This window comes from Grammomys surdaster, unplaced genomic scaffold, assembly GCF_004785775.1.
Source record: "Grammomys surdaster isolate TR1022 unplaced genomic scaffold, NIH_TR_1.0 255, whole genome shotgun sequence".
Taxonomy (NCBI): domain Eukaryota; kingdom Metazoa; phylum Chordata; class Mammalia; order Rodentia; family Muridae; genus Grammomys; species Grammomys surdaster.
This window is the reverse complement of record NW_021604696.1, coordinates 7203659-7228001: the sequence shown is the minus strand read 5'-3', so window position 1 is coordinate 7228001 and position 24343 is coordinate 7203659. Positions and strand designations below refer to the sequence as shown.

Sequence of the window (24343 nt, the reverse complement as noted above, 5' to 3'; positions counted from 1 at the left end):
TCCTCCTCCTCTTCCTTCTCCTCCTCTTCCTCCTCCTCCTCTTCTTCTTCCTCCTCCTCCTCCTCTTTCTCCTCTTCTTTAGCATTTTTATATAACTTAATTTTTTCTTATTTATTTATTTGGTTTTGTTGTTGTTGTTTTTTCAAGACAGGGTTTCTCTGTGTAGCCCTGGCTGTCCTGGAACTCACTCTGTAGATCAGGCTGGCCTCGAACTCAGAAATCCGCCTGCCTCTGCCTCCCAAGTGCTGGGATTAAAGGCGTGCGCCACCACTGCCTAGCTATTTATTTATTTATTCATTCACTCACTTTACATTTTGATCCTAGTCCCCTCCTCCACTCCCTGCCCCCCACCTCACAAGCCCCTCCCCTTCTCCCACCTCTCCCCTTCTTCTCTGATAAGGGAGTAGGCCCCTCTGAGTACCACCCACCCTGGCACATCAAGTCATTGCAGGACTAGGTGCACCCTCTCCCACTCAGGCTAGCCCAGGCAGCCCAGTTAGGGGAACAGGATCTACAGACAGGAAACAGAGTCAGGGACAGGCCCCACTCCATTTTGTTGAGGGACCCACATGAGGACCAAGCTACACATCTGCTACATATGTGCAGGGGGCCTAGGTCCAGCCCATGTACGCTCTTTGATTGGTGAGCCCATCTCTGAGACCACCCAAATGTCCAGCAGAGTTGACTGTTAGTCTTTTTGTGGAGTCCCTGTAGCCTCTAGAGATCACCCTTCCATAAGGGTTCACTCGGCACTCTATCTATCAATAATCTATCTATCAATAATCTATCTATCTATCTATCTATCTATCTATCTATCTATCTATCTATGGTTTAGAGTGAAAGAAAATTGGGTAACTAAATGAAGAAAAGGGAATCTTTTTAAAGAAGATTGTACCTATAGCTGCAATTGTTAAGATTCTAGATGGCTTCACAGCCAGACAGCAGACTACTTAAGACCCGTGGCCCAAACTGCTGTCAACCTAGAACTGTGAGGAGACTGTGCCTTCAACAGAGAAGCCAATCCACAGTTACCATCTCTGAGGGATAAGTGTGAAAACACAGGGTTTGTAGAAACACAGTGGTCCAGCCCACCCTCCACGACAAAGACAAACCCCTTGGAAACTCCACCACACAGAAACGAAACACGTGGGCTACTGACTGGGTTGTCCTTAGTCCTCACGCCTCCTGCCTGGGAATCAGCCTACTAGAAGGCAATGGGCCATGCTTTCAAAGATCTCGAAGAAAAATTCTTGATTTGGAATTCTAAATCCCAGCAAACTATTGATCAAATCAAAGGCAGACTGAACATAAAATCATCTCCGTAAGTAGAAATATTTCCCCCCAGTTCATCTTGCCTTAGGAATAAGATTGGAAATGTATTCCAGCAAAATGAAGGCATGAAACAAGAAAGAACAATACAGAAAATCTAGGATGCAAATTCACTCCAAAGGAACAGGAGGTGAAATCTCCAGGGGACAGATGCGTGTGGTCAGACCAGCAGGGAGTCTTAGTGGGTGGAGGGTAAGGACACAGGAATCCTGAAAATACATACATATATGCATGTATATATCCATGGTCTCCTAACCTTTGGCTTATCTTGGTATACAACAATGCAGATACTACTTTGTGGATTTAAAAGATAATTACAGTGAATCTTTGGAAGCATACCCCACCAACACAGTGTTCTGAAGACAGCTTTTAGAAGGTGGACTTGCAAGCAGAAAGACAAAGCTCTGGCACAGAGGTGGCCACCATGTAGAGTCAGGAAGTGAAGAAGAAATTTGATGCATCCAGAAATAGAGGCTTTAGCCCAGGAGATAAAATACCACAAAATGCACGCAGGAGAAGGGGATGATGAACCGTTATCATAGTGAAACGAAAGACTTTGATTTGACACTATAGCAATTTGATACTTTCTTATATAGTACATTTACCATATGGCTGATCAATAGGGATATCTCACTAAGCTAAATGGGATCTTAACAAGCATGCAGAGACTTACAAGCAAGCCCCTATGGAAGCTGTACACTCTCTGACTCAGTCACTCTGAGAAGAATGGTCCAAGATCACTGGATGCATTGGATGAACTGGTAGCATCAATGGTGGATGCTATTTCCCTATTCCTGGGGTTTTATCCATAAAACAACAAAAACAACAGCCAACATCCCAAGCCCTTTTGGAAGTTCAGAATGGCCTTCTGCAATCTGAAAATGGCCTCAGGAGGATGAGTCTGTGCCAGGAGACAGACAATAGGTTTCCAAATGCTGTCTAGTTAGCTCTGTGAATGAGCAGCGTCTCTTAGTTTTGCTAGGAAAACCACATGCTTTCTATCTACCGTGTTCAAAGGATCATTCTCTTCTGGGACCTGACTAACACGGAAATACTGGTGACTCCCATTTCCTGCTTAAGTTTTAAATTGCTGTTACCATTGTCAAGAATTCCTTCCAGTCTGCTCCATGGGGTGTGATTCTATGGAAAGGGCACTCGTGGGGATTTCTTATGGTACCATTGTACTCCAGCGAGTGTGACTAGACTCAGTGGCAAAGCTGAGTTGCCAAGGCGAAGCGCACCGAAAGGGCCTGTGCTGACCATGCTTTGTGCCATGCAAGTAGAACATGGGCCTCCCAGCATGGAAAGCTAGATCATCAGGGTTGCTAGACAAGTTGTTCCTTCAGCCAGAATATTCACAACTTTGTTCTAGAAACATGAGAGCTGCTGTCTCTGGCCCTTGCTGACAGCTTTAGAGATGCTGTGTGGTCCAGGATGAAGAACACCTAGCCCATCTCATTCTCATTCTTGCCTGACCTCATCCAGGTGCATGTTCAGAATACAAATGCTAGCTTCTACAAAGAAATCCATAGGATGAGACAGTAAGACCAGTAAACACTGGCCAATGTCGCTCTAAGCATAGGCTCCAAAGAAGGGTGGCAAGCCAGTGACCACTGGACACATGTTACAGCCTTGATTACGAAACCCAGAGAATATATTGATTTTTTTTTCCAGATCCAATCACCAGGTGATGTATGCCACAGTCTCTAAAAGATGTCACTTTCCTACCGTGTCATTGCCTTTTTCCTGTTCATGTTCTTGGCATTAGACTGCTAGAAACAGTAAAGTTACGGAATACTTGATGCTTTTAACTTTCCCCTTCAGTAATAGCATGTGGATTCCATACCAGTTGTAGACACATGCCTACAATTTAACTACTACTAGTCTCCATTTCAGAAGTTATATTAAGAATTCTACTAAATGTTCTTGTTCTTTGGAATCACTAAACTCTACCTCCAGGACTCCGAAATCACTCCGGTGGCAGCCCAGTTTGTTTAGCGGTGCCTGCCTTGTCCTTTGGTCAAGGAGGTCTGTGAGTACTGTAATTAGGATAATGCATGGACGGCCAGTGTGCTTTCAGCCTCCTCTCTAGGGTTCCTAGTTACAAGAATGGACGATTTGCAAACTGTCTTTGTGGCTCATAGTTCAGCTCCATTCGGAGGCTTGGTGAGTAGGACAGAGCCAGTGTGGAGCCTCCCTCATCTCCCCTCATGCAGATTTTCCGGCTTCCTCCAACCCTAAAGACATCCAAGGTCTTCACTTTGTGAGTAGCTAGTATAATGCTTAGGGAGATGTTACAGGAATTGATGCTAAAGCAGATGGCCCTTCATCCCTTCCTGGACAACAGGGGCAGCTCTGGGCTCTGGAGAAGACTTAACTTAATCACTGAAGACAAGGTCTCCAAGCTCAGTGCTCCCAGGTCAGTACTCCCAGGCCAGTGCTCCCAGGTCAGTGTTCCAAGCCCAGTGCTCCAAGCCTAGTGCTCCCAGCCCAGTGCTCTTAGCAACGTTGAAGGCTATCATGAAAGAAAAAAACCCCAAATGTCTTAAATATTCAATGCTGAAAGTCACTGAAGCTCAGGGATCTGTCACCTGGATGTTACTGATGCTCTGCTGCCTGTCGTGTGGCCCAACACCAGTTTCCTGTTTTACACATGTTTCTCACATGACGTTATGGTGTACAAACAGACTCTGGGCCTTTAGGAAACGTTCTCAAGACATCTGCATCCCTGGGCACTGCCCTCCTCTACCCACTCACCCCCAAATACATTCTCTGCTGCTCTTCTTCTCTGAGGGGGCTTACTCTGTATAGCCAGATGCTTCTCCCCACCAAGCACTAGACCCTGTTTTCCTCACAGGGTTGGAACAGCCGGCCATGAGAGGTACTAGCTAAGAACAGAGGGAAAAGGAGAAAAATCAGAGCATTGATTTCTTGTACCTTCCTTGCTCTGGGTTTCTGGCTTCGACTGCCCCTTGCTGTTGCTGCTCTGTGTCCCAGTGGTTCCTGTTGACTGACCCTGACTACCCTCGTGCAGCTACAGACCCTTTATTAATGCTCCTCTGTGGGGACTGACTGAACGGGATGGCTTCCTGTCTGGACTCTGCTGATAAGTTCTCCATACTCACTTCTCCCCGTCTGGACAATTAGGCAACAACCATCCCCATCCTGCTTTTGGACCTTGGACAGCATAAGCACAAAGAGCACCTTGGTGGTGGGAGAACCCTCCAGTGAGGAGGGACGTCTCTAGCAGCAGCCTGAAGTAACAGCGTGGGCGTGGCTTCTGCCACCTTGGAGATCATGAGATTTGAGAGCTCAGTCTGGATCAAGGTGCCAATTATTGAATTTCTTTTGGTCAATGTTTGTGGGGGTGTTTGTGTGCACGCATGCGCGCTTGTGCGTGAGTGTGTGCGTGGGCATGAGCATGTGTATGGTGTCCTCCTTCCTTTGATCCCCTCCCCTCCCTCATCCCTCGTGACTGGAGTTCCTGGACAGTGTCCTGTGCTGAGAACTTTAGCTGCTGTGGTGCATCGTGGTGTTGGCTGAGTTTCTTCTCTCGTATCCCTCTCTCACCCTCCCTTCCACCTGCCAGTCTGTCTGAGATTGAGGCTGTCGCACCTATACATGTTGCAGAGCTTAGCTCACACGGCACTGCTGTCGGGGATAAGGTGGCTGGTTTTCACCTGTCGCTCTTTCTCGGATGACAGTGTCATCGATGCGTAGCCATGACTTGTGACCCCGCCCCCCATCTTCACATGAGGACCTCACACTCTCAGAGAATGTTCATAGTGCTAGAGGACAAGCGTCCCACCGGGTCCAGATGTCAGCAGAACAGACTAATGTTTTCACTGTGGCACAAGAAAGGTTAAGTGATCTCTCCTACCTCTACAAGAGGGAATCTAAAATTCACAGACAAAATGGGTTATAATGCATGAATAACGACTGGTTCAGCTAATATCTGGGAACAAAGATATATATATATATATATACAGATATATATGTGTGTGTGTGTGTATGTATGTATGTATGTATGTATGTATACTGATTTCACTTTATACAGCTCAAAGACGTTCCTCTTCCAGGTCTCCCTATACAGCATTCCTCTCACGCACAGTGCCCAAGTCACAACCTAGCAGAAGGTCCTCAGAGTCACATGCTCTCTCCCTGTTGAACCCCACTCACACCTCTCCCCTGTCTGGGAAGTGTTTCATAAAGCAGCACACCAAATCCATCATTCACATAAAGTCCATGGACTCCAGATTCCTCATTTGTCATGCCTGTGAGAAGCACACACATGCAGCCAGCTGTGTGGGCATGTCCCCAAGGCTTTGTCAGGGCTGCCGATGACAGGTTCCCACAAAGAGATTTCATGCCTCCAAATCATCCAAGGTGGTCAAGGCTGTGGGGATAAAGAGGGCCTTGGATGTTTTTAGCTGCGGATTCTGGAGGATTTGTTATGGGAACAACCTGCGTTTCTTAGGGAGATGCTCAGAACAGTACATCTGAGCTTTCCTAGACCAGGCTCCCATGGAGCCTATGGAAAGTCATCGATAATTTTCTGAGGTTCCCCCCCAGCTCAGCTTTGGGGGTATGGAGTTTAAAAATGTGTGATCCTGATAACCTGGTGGTGCTGGTAAAGTGTGGTTTGGGGGATTTCAGACTTAAGGTTTCTTCTTTCCTTTCGCGGTCAGAGAGCCAAGCATCTATCTCTGGGGATGTCATAAAGCTGGTGGATTATGGCTCACTAGACGCTGGAGCACAGAATCTACAGGATGCTTGCCAGACTGGGAAGTATAATGGTTATCAGCTTACATCTCATCTACAGCCAGCCGGGAACCGTTGATGAAAGCCTGGGGGTGAAAAGCAAGCCCAGGCTCTCTGTACACAGTCACAGCTCATCTTCTTATGCTACCTTCAGGAAAACCATGACGCCATCCCAAGCTCAAGAGCCGAAAGGATAACTGTTGATAGTGACAGCTGGCTTCAGCACAGGGTATGGAAAAGCCTTGAGTCTCCAGACTTGATCATGGACTAAGCAGAGTGACCACAGCCTTCGGAACACATGTGAACATTTCTCATAGATCCCCCAGTAAACTCTGAGGGGTCTTAGGAGTTGAAAGCTTCTTCTTCTCTAACTTCTAGCCATTGTTCCACATCATTGCCCTTCGCTAAGGGAATTTAAAATGAGATTCTACATATGTATGAAGAGGTTGAAATGACTTGTGCGGGTGATGGATATTTCTTTCACACTGCAGGATCTTAAAGGGCCTGTAACCTGGCCTTTGCTTTCTTGAGCTTTGCTCTCACCCAAGTTTTTACCCTGGATTTTGTCTCTATTGGTGAGCTATGAGGTCAGATTAGTTGACGTGATAAAAATGGAATCAAAACAACCTCAGAAGTATTATATATACGCATATATGAACAAGTATTGCTTTAAGGAAATGATGTACAGAATTTTCCACTGCGGAAAGTGATGCCAAAAAATGGAGAAACCCGTGTGGGTAAGATGTCAGATGCCCCTCCTCATTCATTTCTTTAGGGAAATTGTGCTGGGCATGGAGGACACCCTCCAACAGAGGGCATGGGGTTTGGAACCCTGTGTAGTGATGAGTGGGTGAAGGGGAAGGCTTAGTTATGAGTGCTGTGGTGTGTCTGTGACATATTATACAGACTAAATATCTTCCTCTATGCTCACCTGTGCCTAAAGTTCTGGCCATCATTCTCTCCTTGTCTTCTGACGAAGATCTGGATGTCAGAGCCTCTCCTTCCTGTACTGGCTTCCTTGGCATTTCCTCAGCCTTCTGCTCACTGCACATAGGCTTTTGCTCCCACAATTCCATTGACACTGTCCTGGGTGATGTCACCAATGAGCTGCCTTTTGCTAAGTTGAATGGTTTTGAGATACTATTCTATATGATGCTTAAAAAACTCACTGAATATATATATATATATATATATATACATATATATATATATATATATATATATATACACACACACACACACATGTTTTAGATAAGACTTCTATCTTAGTTACTGTTCTATTGCTGTGATGTGACACCGTGACCAAGCCAGCCCCTTATAATTCTTACAGTTTTAGAGGCTTAGTCCATTATCATCATGGTGGGGACACATAGCTGAGAACTTCTTATCCACAGGTAGAAAGGAAGAGAGAGAGAGAGAGAGAGAGAAAGGAGAGAGGGAGAGAGAGACTGGGTCTGGTATAGACTTTTGAAATCTCAAAGCCCACCCCCAGTGACATACTCTCTCCAACAAGGCCACACCTCCTAATCCTTCTAATCTTTTCAAACAGTTCCACTTCCTGATGACATAAGCCTATGGAGTCCATTTTTATTCAAACCACCGTAGTTTCACTATGCAAGCCCAGGCTTGCCTAGGACTTCTGAAATAGAGCAGACTGCCTTTAAACTCACAGTGATCTGCCTGCCTCTGACTCCTGGGTGCTGAGATTAAAGGCATAAGCCACCATGCCTGGCTATTGACAATAATTTTAATAATGAAAGGAGTATAAAGGTTAGTGCATGCTGGATTATTTACTGTTGGCACTGAGTACTATCTGCTATCTGTTGGGAGGACTAGGTGTACTTTGCAAATTAGTACTTTGATTTTTCAGCTTTGAATTCAAGGAAATTCTAACCTTAGAGGGGCCTGGGTACAGCAATGCATTAGCTGGGACTGCCTGACAGCCAGGGCTCGGAACTGCTCCCTACCTGCTTCCACACTGTAGCTCTTTGGATGGGCCTCCTCGTTCTCTAACTTTTCTGTCTTGGTCCCTCTATTGCCTCCTCCACCCACATCCTGGTACCACAGATGATTCCAAATCTGCTTGCAACTCAGACTTTCTCCCGAGCCTCCAAGATTTCCTTACTGTCCTGCCTCTGCTGGATGTCCTGAGGGGGCGGGCACTTAAGAGTTAAGCAAACTGAAAGAGGATTGTCTTTTCCTAAAACCTCATTTTCACCATGATGTGGCATCACCATTGGGAGACCTCATGAAGGGTGAGGACGAGGCTGGCCTATGCCCACCCGTGTCAAGCACTCTCCCATTCATGGGGAGGGAATGAGTACATTTGAATCAAGAAACTATGAAAATTCATTTTATTTTCACTTTACGAAAAGGGAGTGAAGAGATGGAAATGTTACTCCAATTAATTCAAATTCTATAAATCCAAACCCTTTGTCTATCAGTTTTGCAAACAAGCTCATTAGCATACACTGTCTTTGCCCTTGTTCATAAGAGATTTCCTTTGACTCTTTACATAACACTTCCTCCCAAAAACTTAATATAAGGCATAAATAAAATGCTATCAAATTCCACTGGTAGGCAGACGGAATGAGAAAATCCAGTGGGACCCAATAATTCTCTCTCCCATCCAAATGAGGGCAGGACTTAGTCTATGTAAGAGATGCTGCTGTTACCCACCGTCCATCTGGCCTTGGGGGCACTCATAAATATTTTAGTAAGTGAAAGGCCATGAAGGCGGGGGAGGTAGAAGAAGGACATATTTTCTGGGAAAGGTAGGTAGTTCATGTTTGGTCCTCTGGATTCCTAGGTGTCCTTCGGCACCTGCCAGGCAACAGAGAAATGTTGGTATCCAGAGGATGCCTTACAAGGAAGTGGCAGCTAATTCTGAGCATCCTTTTGAAAGACATTAATAGGCATCTAGTGCTTCATGATAAAGATTTTTGTATTCTGCACAAAAGATATAGCTTCTTACACTGAGGGAAAGGTGTAATTTGTGAAGAAAAAAATAAAGAAAGATGATAAAAGCAAGGAGGCAGGAGAGAGAATTCAGCAGTTAGGTGTGTGTTATTGTCGCACAGGACCTGAGATCAGTGCCCAGTGCCCATGTTGGGTACCGCATACACATGCCCACATGCAGATACATATGCATATGATTAAAAACAAAACCAAGAATCTAAAATGGCGGCTGTGGAATTAAAACCGGGCAAACTCTGCCTCCTTTAATAGATGCTGAAACAAATGGAAAGGAACTCTGGAGGCCAGTTGTCTCAGAATGGCTTTCAGACTTTTTGATGGCTCTCTGCAAACTATTTAGGCCTTAGGATTCTTGAAGGACAACCCCACATCACCTACACACACCAGTACAAGCACCTACACACATCCAGAAAGGAGTGTCTTATACCAGTAACAGCCACTCAATAGTACCAGTGTTCACGCCTGTGGTCCTCAAAGGCCACTCCTAAGACAGTATTCTACCAAAATACCTCAACTGGATGCACCATGGGACTCACAAAAGCATGAGGAAGAAGCTAAAACTGAAAAACAAAAACAAAAAAACAAAATAACAACAGAAACAATCCAAAAGGAAATAGTTCAGTAAAGAGTTAAATATGTCGTATATCTAGCCATCAGTGATGTCTGAAGAGTCAGAAAAACCACAGAAATTGTACAAAATGATGCTAAGTTCAAGGCAGAATATAAGACAATTACAGACCTTCTGACTTGTGGGGGGAGGGAAGATTTATTTAAGGAGGAAAAAAAAGATCAATAGGAAGTGTTCTAAACAGTACTAACGAGGCGGCGAGACCATGAGTTGCTTTGTGGGTTTTCAGTAGTGAAAACCTGAATGTTCTCTCTAACAGTCCACTGAGCTTTAATATTCTTATTTTAAATAAATAATAAAAAAAAAGAAAGTTGGAAGAAATGTGAAAAACTAGCCAAGACCGACTAAAGATAAGTAGTGAGATCTGAGCCTTGAATCAGAGTCCAGGCATCTCTTGAGAATGCTAGTTAGGTTTTGTTTTTCAATGGAAAGATTCCTTATTCTAAAAACAGGATGCTGAAAGTCAAATGGAATTTCCTTTAACTCCCTTAGAAACCAGTTCATGGTGGGTGGGGTAGGAGAGAGAGAGAGAGAGAGAGAGAGAGAGAGAGAGAGAGAGAGAGAGAGAGAGAGAGAGAGACTAGGTGGGAGATGGCGACCATAAGATCAGGTCAGGGTGCAGGGAACTGTGGGACCCACCTCCTGCAGTATCCTGCTCTGATAGTTCTTCCTGGCAGCCTCCTGGAGCTCCATGGCTTGCTGGATGTACAGTTTCCCAACCAAGATTTCGTTTTCCAGCATTGACAGCTCTTTCAATGAAATGGGCCAATTCAGTCGCTCCAGGGCTTCGTTTAAAACCGCCTTGTTTTCCAAGTACTGTATGGGCTTGATTGCATCCAACCTGAGGAAGAAAGAAAGGGATAGGCAAGAGAAGGACAAAATAAGGCCAATAAGAAACTCCCAGAGAATCACGTGTTGTCACAGACGTTAGGTGACAGAAGGCAGCGCCGGCGGTGCCTTCAGATCCACCTCTTCAGCCTCCCAGAGCTCTCACTTTTCCAGAATAGTTGTAATTAGAAACTGTCCTTGGAATGTCTGGAAAACAAGCCTGGGCACTGTGCAGAGACATTTTAGCCAATACTATGTTGCTATAGGACTGAGGTCCCTCAATTACCTCAGCTAGTGATGTAGCCACCTTAGAATACATTCTCACGGTGGGGTGGGCAGTGGGGCTTCAAACTGCCTAAGGACTCATTTATCAGCACGTATATCTGGAGTTAAGCAACATATTATCATGTAGGGTGCTTTTGTTGCTTCCAGACAAAGTCTCCCTATGTAGCCCAGGCTGGCCTCAAATTCATAGTTCTCCCCAGCAGATGATGGGAAACCACCATCATGCCCATCTGACTTTGATTTATTCTTTTTAAAGGGCAGCAAGCAATGTTTTTGAAGACAGAGCTAGGAATGCTCATACAGGTGCTGGTGTGGCTGGAGGCAGAGGGCCTGGAGCCTTCTCAAAAGCTTACTATGTGGCAAGCCCTTAAGCATAGAATTACTATGTGGTAAGCTCACTCCTCACCACTATACATGCTTGAGAAATAAAACCTCATTCGCAGTATCCATGTAAGTATCATCAAGGTATCTAAGCAAATGAGCACAGTGGCGTTATTCATAATAGTCAAGGAAAGCAGAAATGAGCCCAAGGCCCATCAGTGGGAGAGATTATCAGTGGTGTGTGTAAGACACCATAGAGTGTGCACACATGTGTATGTGTGGATTTATGCCAGAGTTTGCATGAACTTTGAAAGTATTTACTTTTCCCAGACTCAGAAGTGCTGCTTGTCATGTGCTTCCTGTCACATGATGTGTCAAGAACAGGCAGTCATGGAAACAGAATGCAGACTGGAGTCAGCAGGGTGCTGGAAAAGACACCAATGGGGAACAATTGTGTCTCGGGTAAGTAGCAGTCTCTTTCTGGGGTGATGAGTGTTTGGGGCTGTTACACACTCTAAATACCACTGGACCATATGCCTTGGAATAGTTGTGTATGGTTATGTAAATTTCATCTGCATTTCAGAACTGAGATAGGGATAGAATAACTTACTTCTCTTTTTCCTCTTCAGACAGAGCTTGCCAGACAATTTTATCTAAGCGTCTGTTGAAAAAAAAATGCAACAATAATTTAAAAGCAATAAACTTATTTCAAGTAAAAAAGTTGACTTCAGGCTCTGAGGGGGTTGCGAGAGAAGCCGGAGCCAGCTGCCAACCTTCACCAGACCATATGACTGACTTCCACTCAAACAGTTGTTCTCAACTTTCCTAACATGGGACATTTAACACAGTTCCTCACGTGTGGTGACCCCCAACCATAAAATTATTTTGTTGCTATTTTGTAACTGTAATTTTATTACTGTTTTGATGGTAATGTAAATAAATGTCTGACTTGTGACCCCTGAAAGGGTCATGACCCACAGGTAAAGAACTGCTGACTTAGAGGTCACATAGGCACATCTCCCTCCTAAGGAACTCTGAGGAAGCTTGTGGCTGGCTGGGAGTTGTATCAATCACTAAGAAGTCTTTGCCGTCAAGAAAACACTGTAAGCAAACTGGTCCTTGTCATCGGTGCATTAGAAAGTTTCTCGTTGGCCAGCAAGACGGTACAGCGGGTAAAAAGAAAAGTGTTTGCTGCTGAATTTGATTTCCCAGTAGAAAACAGGAAATGACCCCCTCACGTCATCTCCCACACAGGCACTGTGTTACAGCACATGCACATACACACACACACATGCACATGCAATAAATGTAATACAAGGTTATCTTTAAAAAATAAGTTTCAGGCCATATAGATTTACCCCTCTTAGCTTGCCTTCTGCAGCCACTCTTCTGCCTGGATTCTGAGAGCAAAGGGAGTCTGTGGGGCTATAAGCCATCTAGTCAGAATTCACATTTTGAGTCATCCAGTCTAACCACTCTGTTTTCTGGGTGGCAGCACAAAGATAGGCAGCCAGGAGAAACACCTCAGACATCAGCATGGCTAGCTGTGAGCGTTGGGAGGCAGAGACTGAAGCCCGTCACCAACCATACCTTCAGAGAGAGGCCATCTGCCCAAGAGGAAAGGGAGTTGCCATAGTGACTCTTTCTGTGGCACCAATCAATGATGCTGATGCTTCTTTCAATGGACCTGGCCCAGTCTGTGACACCATGTCATCACCTCGGGCTTTGTGGACAGTAGGGGACAAAACACTGGCTCTAAGACTTGAGTAGGGAACATCGCCTTCCACAGGATGAGCTCTTGTCACCACGGAGGCCAGTCAGCATCAGCACAGCACGCAGCACTCCACTTTGGGTGGAGGTGCTATTCTTCCCTGTTTGTCCGTCCAGAGCCTGGAGGGGCTAGGGAGCCATGATAAGGATGTTGTATGGGAGAAGAGCCGTGGTACTCCGACCCAGACCTCAGCTTCTCTCGTGCCTGTGAGACTTTGGGCTAGGTCAACTCAGGATAACAAGAGAGTCTCTTTCCTGGTGTAGTCCTGAGGACTCTAAGCTCGTCTGTGCATAGCATATGTATTGTGTCTGATATCAGCAGAGATTCTGTAAGTGATGGCAAAAAGGAAGATTGGGGCTGGAGAGATGGCTCGGCCATTAAGAGCACGTATTGCTTCTGCAGAGGACTTGGGTTCGGTTCCCAGCATCCACATGGTGGCTCGCAATCATCTGTGACTTTATTTCCATAGAATCTGATGCCTCCTCCTTACCTCCAAGGGCACCAGGCATGAGCGTACATATATATTCTGGCAAAACACTCATAACGCATAAAATAAATGCATCTCCAACATAAAGAGTCAGGAAGAGGGAACTAGGCCAGCCAGTGCTTTGGTCTTAGTTGAAGGTTTGACTCTTTGGGTTCCATTGGGAAACTGGGTTTCTTTAGTCGCTTGGTTCATGTAACAGTGATTAGGGCTTCTAAGACTATTTGGTTGTCTGTGATTTTCTTAAAATATGTTCAATGCTCTCTTCTATCTATACTTGAAAGCGTAACCAGTATAGCAGGGAAGCTCGGGGGTGGTGGGATGGCAGAAAAGGGATTTAGCACAATACAGATCTGGGGTCAAGTGCAGCACCCAGCTTCCCCCCCCCCCCCCCACCCCTGTCCCCGCCTTTGCCCCTGCTCCCGCCAGCAGCTGCCATGTGATCCTGTTTGACAGAATCCTTCAAAGCTCTGCTTTCTCGGGGATAAAATAAGGCTAACAGCACCCATCTGTGGTACTGAGAGGGTAAAGCAGAAAGCATGTATGTAAAGTGCTACAAATACCTCAGTGTTCCTCTCCTCTGGGTGGGTCAGAAGATGGGCGAGCCCAGAAACACAGAGAGCCCACTGGTAATGTGGGTCCAGTTAGAGAGCATGGATTGAATTTCAACACAATCCTTTTGAAAATATTTCCTGCGGGGGGGGGACATATTCATAACATCTGTGTTACCTCTTGTCTATGGGTATTGTTAATATTTTAATGCTTTAGTGAGTTGGTGGAGTGGTCATGGCAAAGCCACCGTGGGGTGGGGTGCCGGGAAGGTATTGGATTTGGAAGCTTTTTTTCTGGTCCAGACCCTTAATTCTGGTTGCTGGTTTGCATCCCCTGGCTTGCTATAGCAAGAAGTAACCCGTCTACAAAGCAACTTGTAACGATTGGCACAGCGTAAGTGCCACCAACAGTAAAGAGATGACCTTAAACAGAGTCTCAAGCACAGCCCCAGAGCCAGACTAGAACTGAGGCCTCCTGTGGGTTTGAGGGCTGTGATCTTGACTTTGGCAATCAAAATAAACCGCAAGAAAAATGCTGGCTCTGAATTCAAACAGCCTTAGAAACATCTAAGCTTATGTTCAGATACACAAAGCCCAGACTCTTGAAATACTGGGACAGAAGGACACCCACCGATGGATACTGTGTCCAAAATAGCTCCTTTTATATTACCCTGTGAACTTCCTTTCGCTTAGTCATCCCTGGCTTGAATGGGCTTATGGATGTATGATACCATTTATTTTCAAAGTGACATTGGCTTACTTTGGGGAAAAACACGACAGAGATGTGATACTGACTGTGGACAGTGTGCAGTCCATTGCTTATAATTTACACACAATGAGAAAGTTGCACAGCAATAAAATATAAAAAGAATGGAACTGACATTTATACAAACAAGATTCTTCATCACAATTGCATACAAAGGCCCAGGAAGTTTTTATTCTATATAATATTGTTGCTTTTGATATGGCTAAACTTATATTAAATAACTTAACCACCAAGGTAAAAACACCCAATATCAATCAAGTGAATAAACTTAAATATCAAACATCAAACTAGAGTGGATGACACTAATGTAAAAAAATTATTATTACTGAAAGTACAAGTTGAATATCTCTTATCCAAAAGTTTTGGGCCCATAAATGCTTGGGATTTTAGATTTTGAAATATATCTACATGTAGCATAATGAGATCTTAAGGATGGGACACAAGTTCAAAAACAAAATGTATGTATTTTTTTAATCTACCTATACACGGAGCCCAGAAGTAAATTTATGCACAATTATTAGTGCATGCCCCAACCTTTTGACTGAGCTCTTTCACATGAGATCAGGAACGGCATTTACCGCGTGTGCCGTCATTATGGGCACTCAAAAATTTTGGAGCATCTGAGATTTGGAATTTTTAGAAGCTTTTGTTCAACTTGTAGCAACAAAACTCCTCTAGGGTTAGCAAAAGCTTTCCTGAGGGTTACTTGTGGAGACAAGTCACTAACTCTGTGTTTTGCATCTCTCAAAGGAGTGTTGTTCTGCCTGGGAGCAGGGCTCTTCTTCCTTTCTGAAACCCTTGGGTAAAGGTCAGCATGGCAGGAAGAGCCCAGGGACTACTGTGCTGCACACATCCACTGTTATTCTAGGATCAACAGATTCAGGATGGGGCAGATCCACAAGGAACGCCTCTTGTGATTTGTACAATCCTCCTGTACTGGCTGATTTTGTGTGTCAACTTGACACAAGCTGGAGTTATCACGGAGAAAGGAGCCTCCGTTGAGGAAATGCCTCCATGAGATCCAGCTGTAAGGCATTTTCTCAATTAGTGATCAAGGGTGGGAGGGCCCATTGTGGGTGGTGCCATCCCTGGGCTGGTATTCCTGGATTCTATAAGAAAGCAAACTGAGCAAGCCAGGGGAAGCAAGCCAGTAACATCTCTCCATGGCCTCTGCATCAACTCCTGCTTCCTGATCTGCCTGAGTTCCAGTCCTGACTTCCTTTGGTGATGAACAGCAATGTGGAAGTGTAAGCTGAATAAACCCTTTCCTCCGCAACTTGCTTCTTAGTCATGATGTTTGTGCAGGAATAGAAACCCTGACTAAGACACCTCCCAACAGCCCTGTGGTATGGTTTCTGTAATTAAGTTATCTGCTGTCACGAATGTCACATGCTTGCCTAGATGTAGACTAAGGATGAACCAGGCAAGCACTCCCTGACCTCCGAGCTCTAGTCTGTGGCTCTGTACCAGATGTTTATAGACCAAATAATTACAGGACTCAAATATCTGAATTATTCAAGCAAACTACATTAGAATTTGAATGGGATTTTATTGCATTTGAATACACAAATCCAATTTGAGATTTTAATAACTAAGCTGGAATTGTTCCTATCTGAATGGATTTCAAATAGTCAAATGCGTGCACAGGCCTCTGATAGAAAGAGTTGAAAGGGAGCACAAGGCTGGCCCAGCTGAAAGCTAGTGGATCAAAAAGTCAACAAGCTGTAGGCCGAGCAGTAGCGGAGAGTGACAAAGGCCACAATGGGGTAGAGGGGGGTGTGGAAAGGGCTCAGAGGGGAGGCCACGAGGAAGAAGGACCTATTGAGGGACAGCAAAATAACAGTGTCTTAAAGACAGCACTTTATGCAGGCTACAGACCCAGGGAGAGCAGAGAGCTTAGGATAGCTCATCTTGTTATCTAGATAAAGATTGAAGGCAGAAAGATGGGGGAGGGGGAAACAGGTGGAGCGTCCTTAATCCAAAACAAGACCCAAATCACAACCTTACTGCATGCCAGCGTGACAAGTGGGAAATCCCACCCATCCCAGGAAACTTCGTTTCTGGTATGAAATCATTTCAAATGACATATATATATATATACATACATACATACATACATATATATATGTATGTATGTATGTATGTGTATATATATATATATATGTATGTATATATATATATATATAAATGTGTTTGGACTCTAGTTCATTTCCAAGGGTATCCCCGTTATATGCTATGCAAATATCAAAGATACAGAAGAAGAAACCCTGAAACCCTCCTGACCCTTTCATTTTGGATGAGGACTCTCACCCTGGGTTGAGGATGTTATAAAGACCACTGAAGAGGCTCACATGCCTTTGGAAAGGCAGTGAAGGAGGCTGATGGGAAGGAGAGCAGAGAGTCCTCCAGGGGTGGGTTGGCTGTGGCTCCCTGTGGGCAGGGGTCGGGATCTGAGCACACAGTAGACCCGCTACATCTGAAGTTATAACGGATGGATCAGTGAGGGTCTGGCCACCTCACTAACTGACCTCTGTATGTCTGGTACTTATCTTTCTCATGTGGCAATAACGAGAACCCAACTGTGGAGCTTCCAGGATCTAGAATAAGCTTTCCAAAGAAACTGGGCACATAAGAGTGCACACTGAGGACTGACTCTAGTTTGGTGTGCAGGTGGTTGGGTCATGGGCAAGGGTGACAACCAGGTCACCTGTCCCTGAGGAAAGACGTGGGCCATCTCAGCATGGGCTCAGGAACTCTTTGAGTATAGAGTTCTTTCTGTAGTTAACTTAGTCACCATCTTGACGCAAAGCATGTGAACAATCTACCCTCACAGAATTACCCCTCAGTGGTCACAGGGAACTGGTTCCAAGGTTCTCCTTTACTGGCTACAGATTTATTAGGATCATGGACACTCAGTTCTCAACTACATTTGTACATAGTCAAGACACACCTTCCCAGATCCTGTAAGTGACTTGCACATTACTCTGAATTCCCAAGATTGGGTGTGTATACATGTTTTGTATTTGTGCATTTATATAAATTCTATGTGCATACTTGTTTCATATTTGGAGAAATGTCACAAGAAAGCAAAATCTGCCCCAGCTCAGGTCAGACATCATTAGCTTTCCTGCTCCTTCTCGCTTGGTGTGTGTGTGTGTGGGGGGGGTGTTGAATGGGAGGGCAGTCTCCAGTCTCACTATTCCGGTCTTTGCTAGCTACTTTTCAAAGCATTAGGTACCAATGTGATTAATTCTGTTGTGCTCAGGGAAAGCTTCCTGAAAACACAAGATTTCTACAGAGTTTAGGATGGGAAGCTGACTTATTTAAGCGTCTGTTGGAAAGATCAGCTCAGGAGCCTGAAGTATTGTCCCACACCCAGGGAGAGACCTTGCATGAGCTCTTACTTCGAGGGGCCATTTTATAATTGCTGTTTCAGACGAAGCAATCTAAGCTAAACACAGGAGCAAAGAAGCCCAAAGGAATTCTCTGTCGAGCGTGTCCATCATTCATACTTACTTTTCATAGGATTTGATGGCCTGTTCCACATTTTGCTTGTAGATATTGAGGTTGACTCCATGGGGGTTAATTACTATCATCTTATTGCTGTTGCTGCACACATGTGCCAGAGGGAACACCTACACAGCAGCACCAACAGAAGGAGAGTGTCACTCAGCAGGCCCACAGAGCCTTCAAAGGTGCATGTGTGTGGGTACATTAAAAAAACTATAAAACCCTCACTCTAAGTGTAGAAAAATAGAAGATAGTAAATCTTAAAAGTAAGAATAAGAGATCTAATTACTAACTCCCTCCAATTTTAAATAGCTATACATACTAAAAATCACTACCAAAAAAATCACTACCATAAGACAAAACCAACAGAAAAAGATATCGCTTCAGGAAACCCTTGTCATAACTGAATATTATCTTTTATCAAGAGGCTTTTATCAAGTTGGTAAGTATAGGCAATGATAAATAAGACCCCATTTTATGTACATATATATATAGTATTATATATTATATATAATATAATATAAGATTTTACATGTTAATATTCCATACATAATAGTAAATGAAAATGAAAATATCTGGCAGGTAAACACTAAACTATGCTATTGATGTTTTAAACTGTACATGATTCCAACCACAGGAATAGGCAAGCATTCTGGAAATGAGAGAAATTACTTTTTAGATTTATTCACTTTATTTTATGTGTTTTGCTTGTGTGTGTGTGCATTGTGTGTGCATGTATGTGTGTGCATGTGTGTGTGTGTGCACGTGCACCACTTGCATATGTGAAGATGGTATTAGATCCTCTGGAACTGAAGTTATAGATGATTAGGAAATCATCATATGGGTACTGGGAATCAAACTCGGGTGCAAGAGCCACATGTGCTCTTAATCACGAAGCCATCTCTCTAACCCTGAGAAATTACTTTTAATAAGGAAGCCCTCTTACTTTCAATCAAGATGATACAGTTTGTGCTGTTATGCCCCCTAAGCTTCTAAAACTGTGCCAATATACGTTATATTAAGAAACTAGTGCAAAGAAAAAAAGAAGAAACTATACATAAAAAGTTATAAAAGTTGAAGAGCAATGTAAACAGGTGAACCAGGGTGAAGCTGTGGGTTCTGACTTTGTGTCCAGTCATGACATGGTAGGGAAAGGCCAGCTCCTGGGAGGTAAGACTAGGAGAGCTCTGTAGACCAAGGGTTTAGCCTGGGCTCAGTGACCAAGGTTAGCCCTGTATAAGGATCCCTTGGAAGTAGGTACTGACTTGCAAGAGGGGATATTCACATAACTACACTTCCAAGGACTGAGCTAAGCCTTTCTCTACAAGACCCACACACAAGGGCTCATTTGAACCTTTCGAGTATGTGCTCCAGGCCATAAGCATCCCCAGAAATGTGTCAGGCAACTTTCCTTCTTGAAAATTGACCCCAAGCTAAGCATGCTCATGATGTTCATACCTAAAGTGGTTCCCTGCTTGTATGAAGTGCCCAGTAAAACCCCTATCTCTCCTTCGTCTGGAGAGGGCATCATATGCGTGCATGATAACATGTACAAATGACTCCTATGTTGCCTTTATCTACTGAAAAGAGGAAATTGTCCTTCACTCTTTCTTAGCTGTGCTTGTTTAAGGCTTTGCACCCGACTGAAATAAGAATCTTTTGTTCGGTGTCAACTAGGCTGCTCAAAGACAGACAAGAGCTTACTGAGATTCTAAGAAGAAATAGCTGCATATTTTTGAATCTTGAGAAAATGACATTGGGACTGAAATATAGAAATAATCTTCACAGATTGAACAAAGTTGAAACTAGGCATAATCGCTTAAAGAATAACTTGTGAAATAATGTATAGACTTCCCCCACAATACAGTGCGTGGACAAAAGAACCCCACAAATTAGTGGGTGATGGAAGGTTATGTGGATGGAGATTTATAAACTTCAGTGCTAAGTGTCAAAAGAATAGGCTCAAAGGAGGGGGGTCATACAAGGAGCGACATCTGCTGCGTGTGTGTTCGTGCACCTGTGTGTGCCTGTGTGTTTGTGGGCATGCACACAAGAGTGCACGTGTGCAAGTATGTATGCATACCTGTGTGTGTCCACATGTGTGTGCACGTGTGCATGTGTGTGTGTGCGCTAGTGCACGTGTGTGCATGAATTCATGCATGCAGAGGCTTCACAAATGGTGGCTGTATCTATAGCTTTAAACTGAACAACAAACAAAAAAAGATGAAAAGACGCCCTTCGTTAACAATTGTGATTAAGCTGTTTGATAACGAAAGGGCGAGCTCGGTCAACCTGAGTGCTTGGGAGGGTCTGGGTCCCTGTGGAGAGGATGTGGCTGTGGAGGATCTTTTTTACTGGGTCAGCTCACACAGTGGAGGAGGAAGAGTGTGTAGCCAATTCAAAGGTTCAGCTACTACCTGTCAAAATGTAACAATAGCCTCCCAAGCTCCATTTTCTGTCCCCAAAATAAAGCTTGCACCATATTGAGTATTTTCTTTAACAGTATAGTTCTAGGGTAGAGATGTGGTTTAGTATTTTTGTACTGAGACATTAAAAGGAAACATAAAGGTGGCATGAGGCCAGGCAGTGATGGTGCACGCTTTTAGTCCCAGCACTTGGGAGGCAGAGGCAGGCAGATTTCTGAATTTGAGGCTAGCCTTGTCTACAAAGTGAGTTCCAGGACAGCTAGAGCTACACAGAGACACCCTGTCTCAAAACAGACAAAAGTGACATAGAGTCCTAGACCTTCCTTGTGACATCTCAACTACCTCCAAAAGTATCTAAAACATGTATAGCATTGGGGTTAAAACTATCAAAAATAGGTACTTCTAAAACTTGGGAGTTACAGGAGGTAGGAAAGACTTCTTAAAGATCTTACTGTTTAATCCTTTTAAACAATGTGTATTCACTCTCAAATTAAACCATCAGGGCTCATGCAGATAAAGGAGGCAAATGTTTAGAAGATGGAGGAGAACAGAAGATGCTAACAGCTTTGCAGCTCCACCGGCTACTTAGAAACCGTGGGGAGTCAGCATTGGCTGCTGAGCTCCTTTCAAAGGGAAGGGAACAGAACAGGGGGTTAAAGGTGAAATGCCCGGCCTTTCAAGCTGAAGATTGCATAAGTTTGTATTTTAAAAAAAAATCATCCTTTAAAATAGAGCAATGTCACAAAAACTTGAGAGGAAAAAAACATCAATCCCAACAGAATAAAAGACATTTTATGTTTTCTGTGAGCTGGCAGGGAAATAACCCTGTCTATGTCTCTCCTAGTTTACAGGTTAGGGCTCAATGATAACTCAGTACTAAAAAGTGCTTAGTCAGGTCTTGCCGCTTGGCCTACGTAACCAAAAGCAAACACATACTGTACTTCCCAGTTTGGTAGATCGAGACCTCTCGCCTTGCACGGCCATCGTGGACTTGAACGTAGCTGTTCAAATCTCACTCGTGGGCACCCACTCTCCTTCCTTTCTGCACGCAGGATTCGGGGAACACAAACGCATACTCCACAACTTCAGTCTTTGGTCTTAGTTTTTACAACATGGTGGCTACTTCAGAGACCAAGTGCTACCCCCACTTTATGATGTCAAATTCAGTGTCATAAGGGGCATTCCAGAGCTTAGAGGATCAGAGTCATGGCCGCCTAGCTTTTCAGAGGAACAAGTGGGGTTCAGAAAGAAGCCAAGGGCCCTGTTTGAGAGGGAATAAAGGCATGTGATTGCAGCCCCCTTAGAAATGGCTTCTTTAGTAATTTTAGAACTCAGCTGGGGGAACCCTTCCAGACAGTATTTGGTAACCAAAGGAAGCCTGAGGCATCAACTACTTCAGTTCTCTGAGGCAAAACGAAAGACCTCGTCACATTCATATTAATAAACGCCCCATAGGGGCAAGCACTGAAAAATAAGGGTGGTACACTGGGGCGTAGCATGGGTGCTGAGAGAGGGAGGAAGATGAGATAGACAGAGATTAGAGAGACAGGTAATGGACTATAGAGGCAGAAATTTCTAGAATCCATGAGTGGACAAAAATGGGCTGATAATGTTTTCCCACCATTAGAGGAAATAACTTGAACTAAAAAGTAGTTTTAGGAAAATGACATTACAACTATAACAACAACAATAACAACAACAACAATAATAAAACTTATTCTCACTCTCTACCAAGAACACAGGCATTCCCTACATGTTTTCATTTAATCTCATTATAAACAAATACATTTAATTATAATTTCTGTTATATGGCAAACTAAACTGTCCGTTAAACTGTGGTTCTTTCTTACTCTTCTTCTTTTTACATGTATGGGTATTTTGCCTACATGCATGTCTGGGTATCATGTGTGGGATGGTATCTCGAAGGCCAGAAGAGTCTATCAGACCCTCTGGAACTGGAGTTTGCAGAGGGTTGTAAGCTAGCATGTAGGTTCTGGTAATCAACCTCAGGTCTTCTGGGAGAGAAGCCAGTGCTCTCAACTGCAGAGCTGCCTCTCCAGTCCACTTTATTCTGTTTCTGTAGTGTTGCCTGCTGGAGTTCAGTGAATGATGGCAGTTTCAGGTCAAACCTGGCCACCTGAGCTTGATCACCATGGCCCACACAAAGAGAGGGAGAATCTACTCCACAAGGCCGTCCCCTCACCTCTACATGCACAGTGTGGCACATGTGTGCCCTACTTTACACCCGCACACACATAATCGTAATATGCGAACCAACCAACCACTTATCGAATTGAGTAACATGAAAAACTAAAACAGAGACCACAGACATCTTTTTGGCAGTTTGATATTTAAAATAAGCTTAGAGTCTGCTAAATTTGTTTTCATAGGAACGAGTGGGATGAAGGAGGACGCTGTCAGTTGGGGGAGAAGTTTCCTGACTATGAATAACGTGAGAAGGATTTTTAAGAGATTTATAATTCAAACATTAGGTAAAGTAGTTAAATACTGAAATGAAACCATGCCACTTTCATATAGTAACATAAAGTGCCAAGTTTTTATTTGTTTTGTTTTATGTGTGTGCTGCTATTTCTGTCTTAGTGGCACCAGAAAGGTAGAGGGAAATGAGCAATCTCAGAATTCCATGCAAGTTGTCCCCAAAATGGGAGGAACAGTTCAATACATTGTCACTGTTCAACATACTATTTTTAAAAGATATTTTTAAATGTTTATGTGTAGGCCTGTAGGTCCGCGTCGGGTATGTGCACGTGTGTGCAGGTGCTCATAGAGGCCAGAAGAGGGCGCCAGATACTCTGGAGTGGGAGGTGCAGGGAGCTGTGCGCCCGCTGACATGGGTGTTGGAGTTCAAACTCAGGTTTTCTGGGAAGAGCAGTAGAAGCTCTGTGAGCCATGTGTCCAGAGCTCCACAGTTTATATTAGCAAATACTATTAAAATTTATCCAAAAATCACCATTGTGTGAAAATGTGATCAGAGAAAATGCTAAATGGAGAAAAGAACAGGCGTAGTTGTGTGCACAGCTATTAATTTTTCAACATAAGTCAGAAAGAATTTACCAGATGACATTAGGAAAATCTCAGAATGTGGAACTGAGGAAACAGTGTTGTTGAACCTAGACCAAATTCATGGATTTCTGTGGTTTCCAATAACAATCTGAGCACTCGGTCCCAAACTAGCCAAGACAAGGCTCTGATGGGACAGGTCTAGGGAAATACAGAGCCCTGCGAGTGTCCCAAGGGCTCTGAATACAGACAGATGCAACAGTGTTCTAGAAGTCACAGCTGTCCAAACTCCCAGGTGCTGAACCATAAGAGTATGCTATTCAGATGGTGGCATCTGTAAGCTCCACAGAACCAGTGACGACTAGGCCACAGAACTGACTGGCAGAGTGGTGTGTCATCAAGATCGCTCAAAAAACATCAAAGCGTGTTATTGGGGTATTGATTGTCGTGCACATTTTAGACCCAAACTTATAAAAAGTAGGCGTTTGTGGATGCTCTGTGATATTGGCAGATGCCTGAGTGAAAATATGGGCATGAATACCATTGTGCACAGTGTGATTTCACTGTGGATAGAAACTAAGAAAAGAACAAAGGGCATGAATGTATCAAAAAAAGGGCTGGCCATTCCATTGCTCCCTCATGTATATGTATATGTATATGTATATGTATATGTATATGTATATGTA

The 24343-nt window shown here is 44.0% G+C and overlaps 1 protein-coding gene across 1 annotated transcript in view; it reads right to left on the bottom strand.

The window, feature by feature from the left end:
* The window catches only part of Vwa3b (von Willebrand factor A domain containing 3B), a 165828-nt gene that overhangs the window by 14150 nt on the left and 127335 nt on the right, over positions 1–24343 (bottom strand). Inside the window, 3 exon segments of the mRNA XM_028775375.1 lie at positions 10334–10535; positions 11739–11789; positions 18217–18335. Coding sequence (XP_028631208.1) covers positions 10334–10535; positions 11739–11789; positions 18217–18335 — 372 coding nt within the window.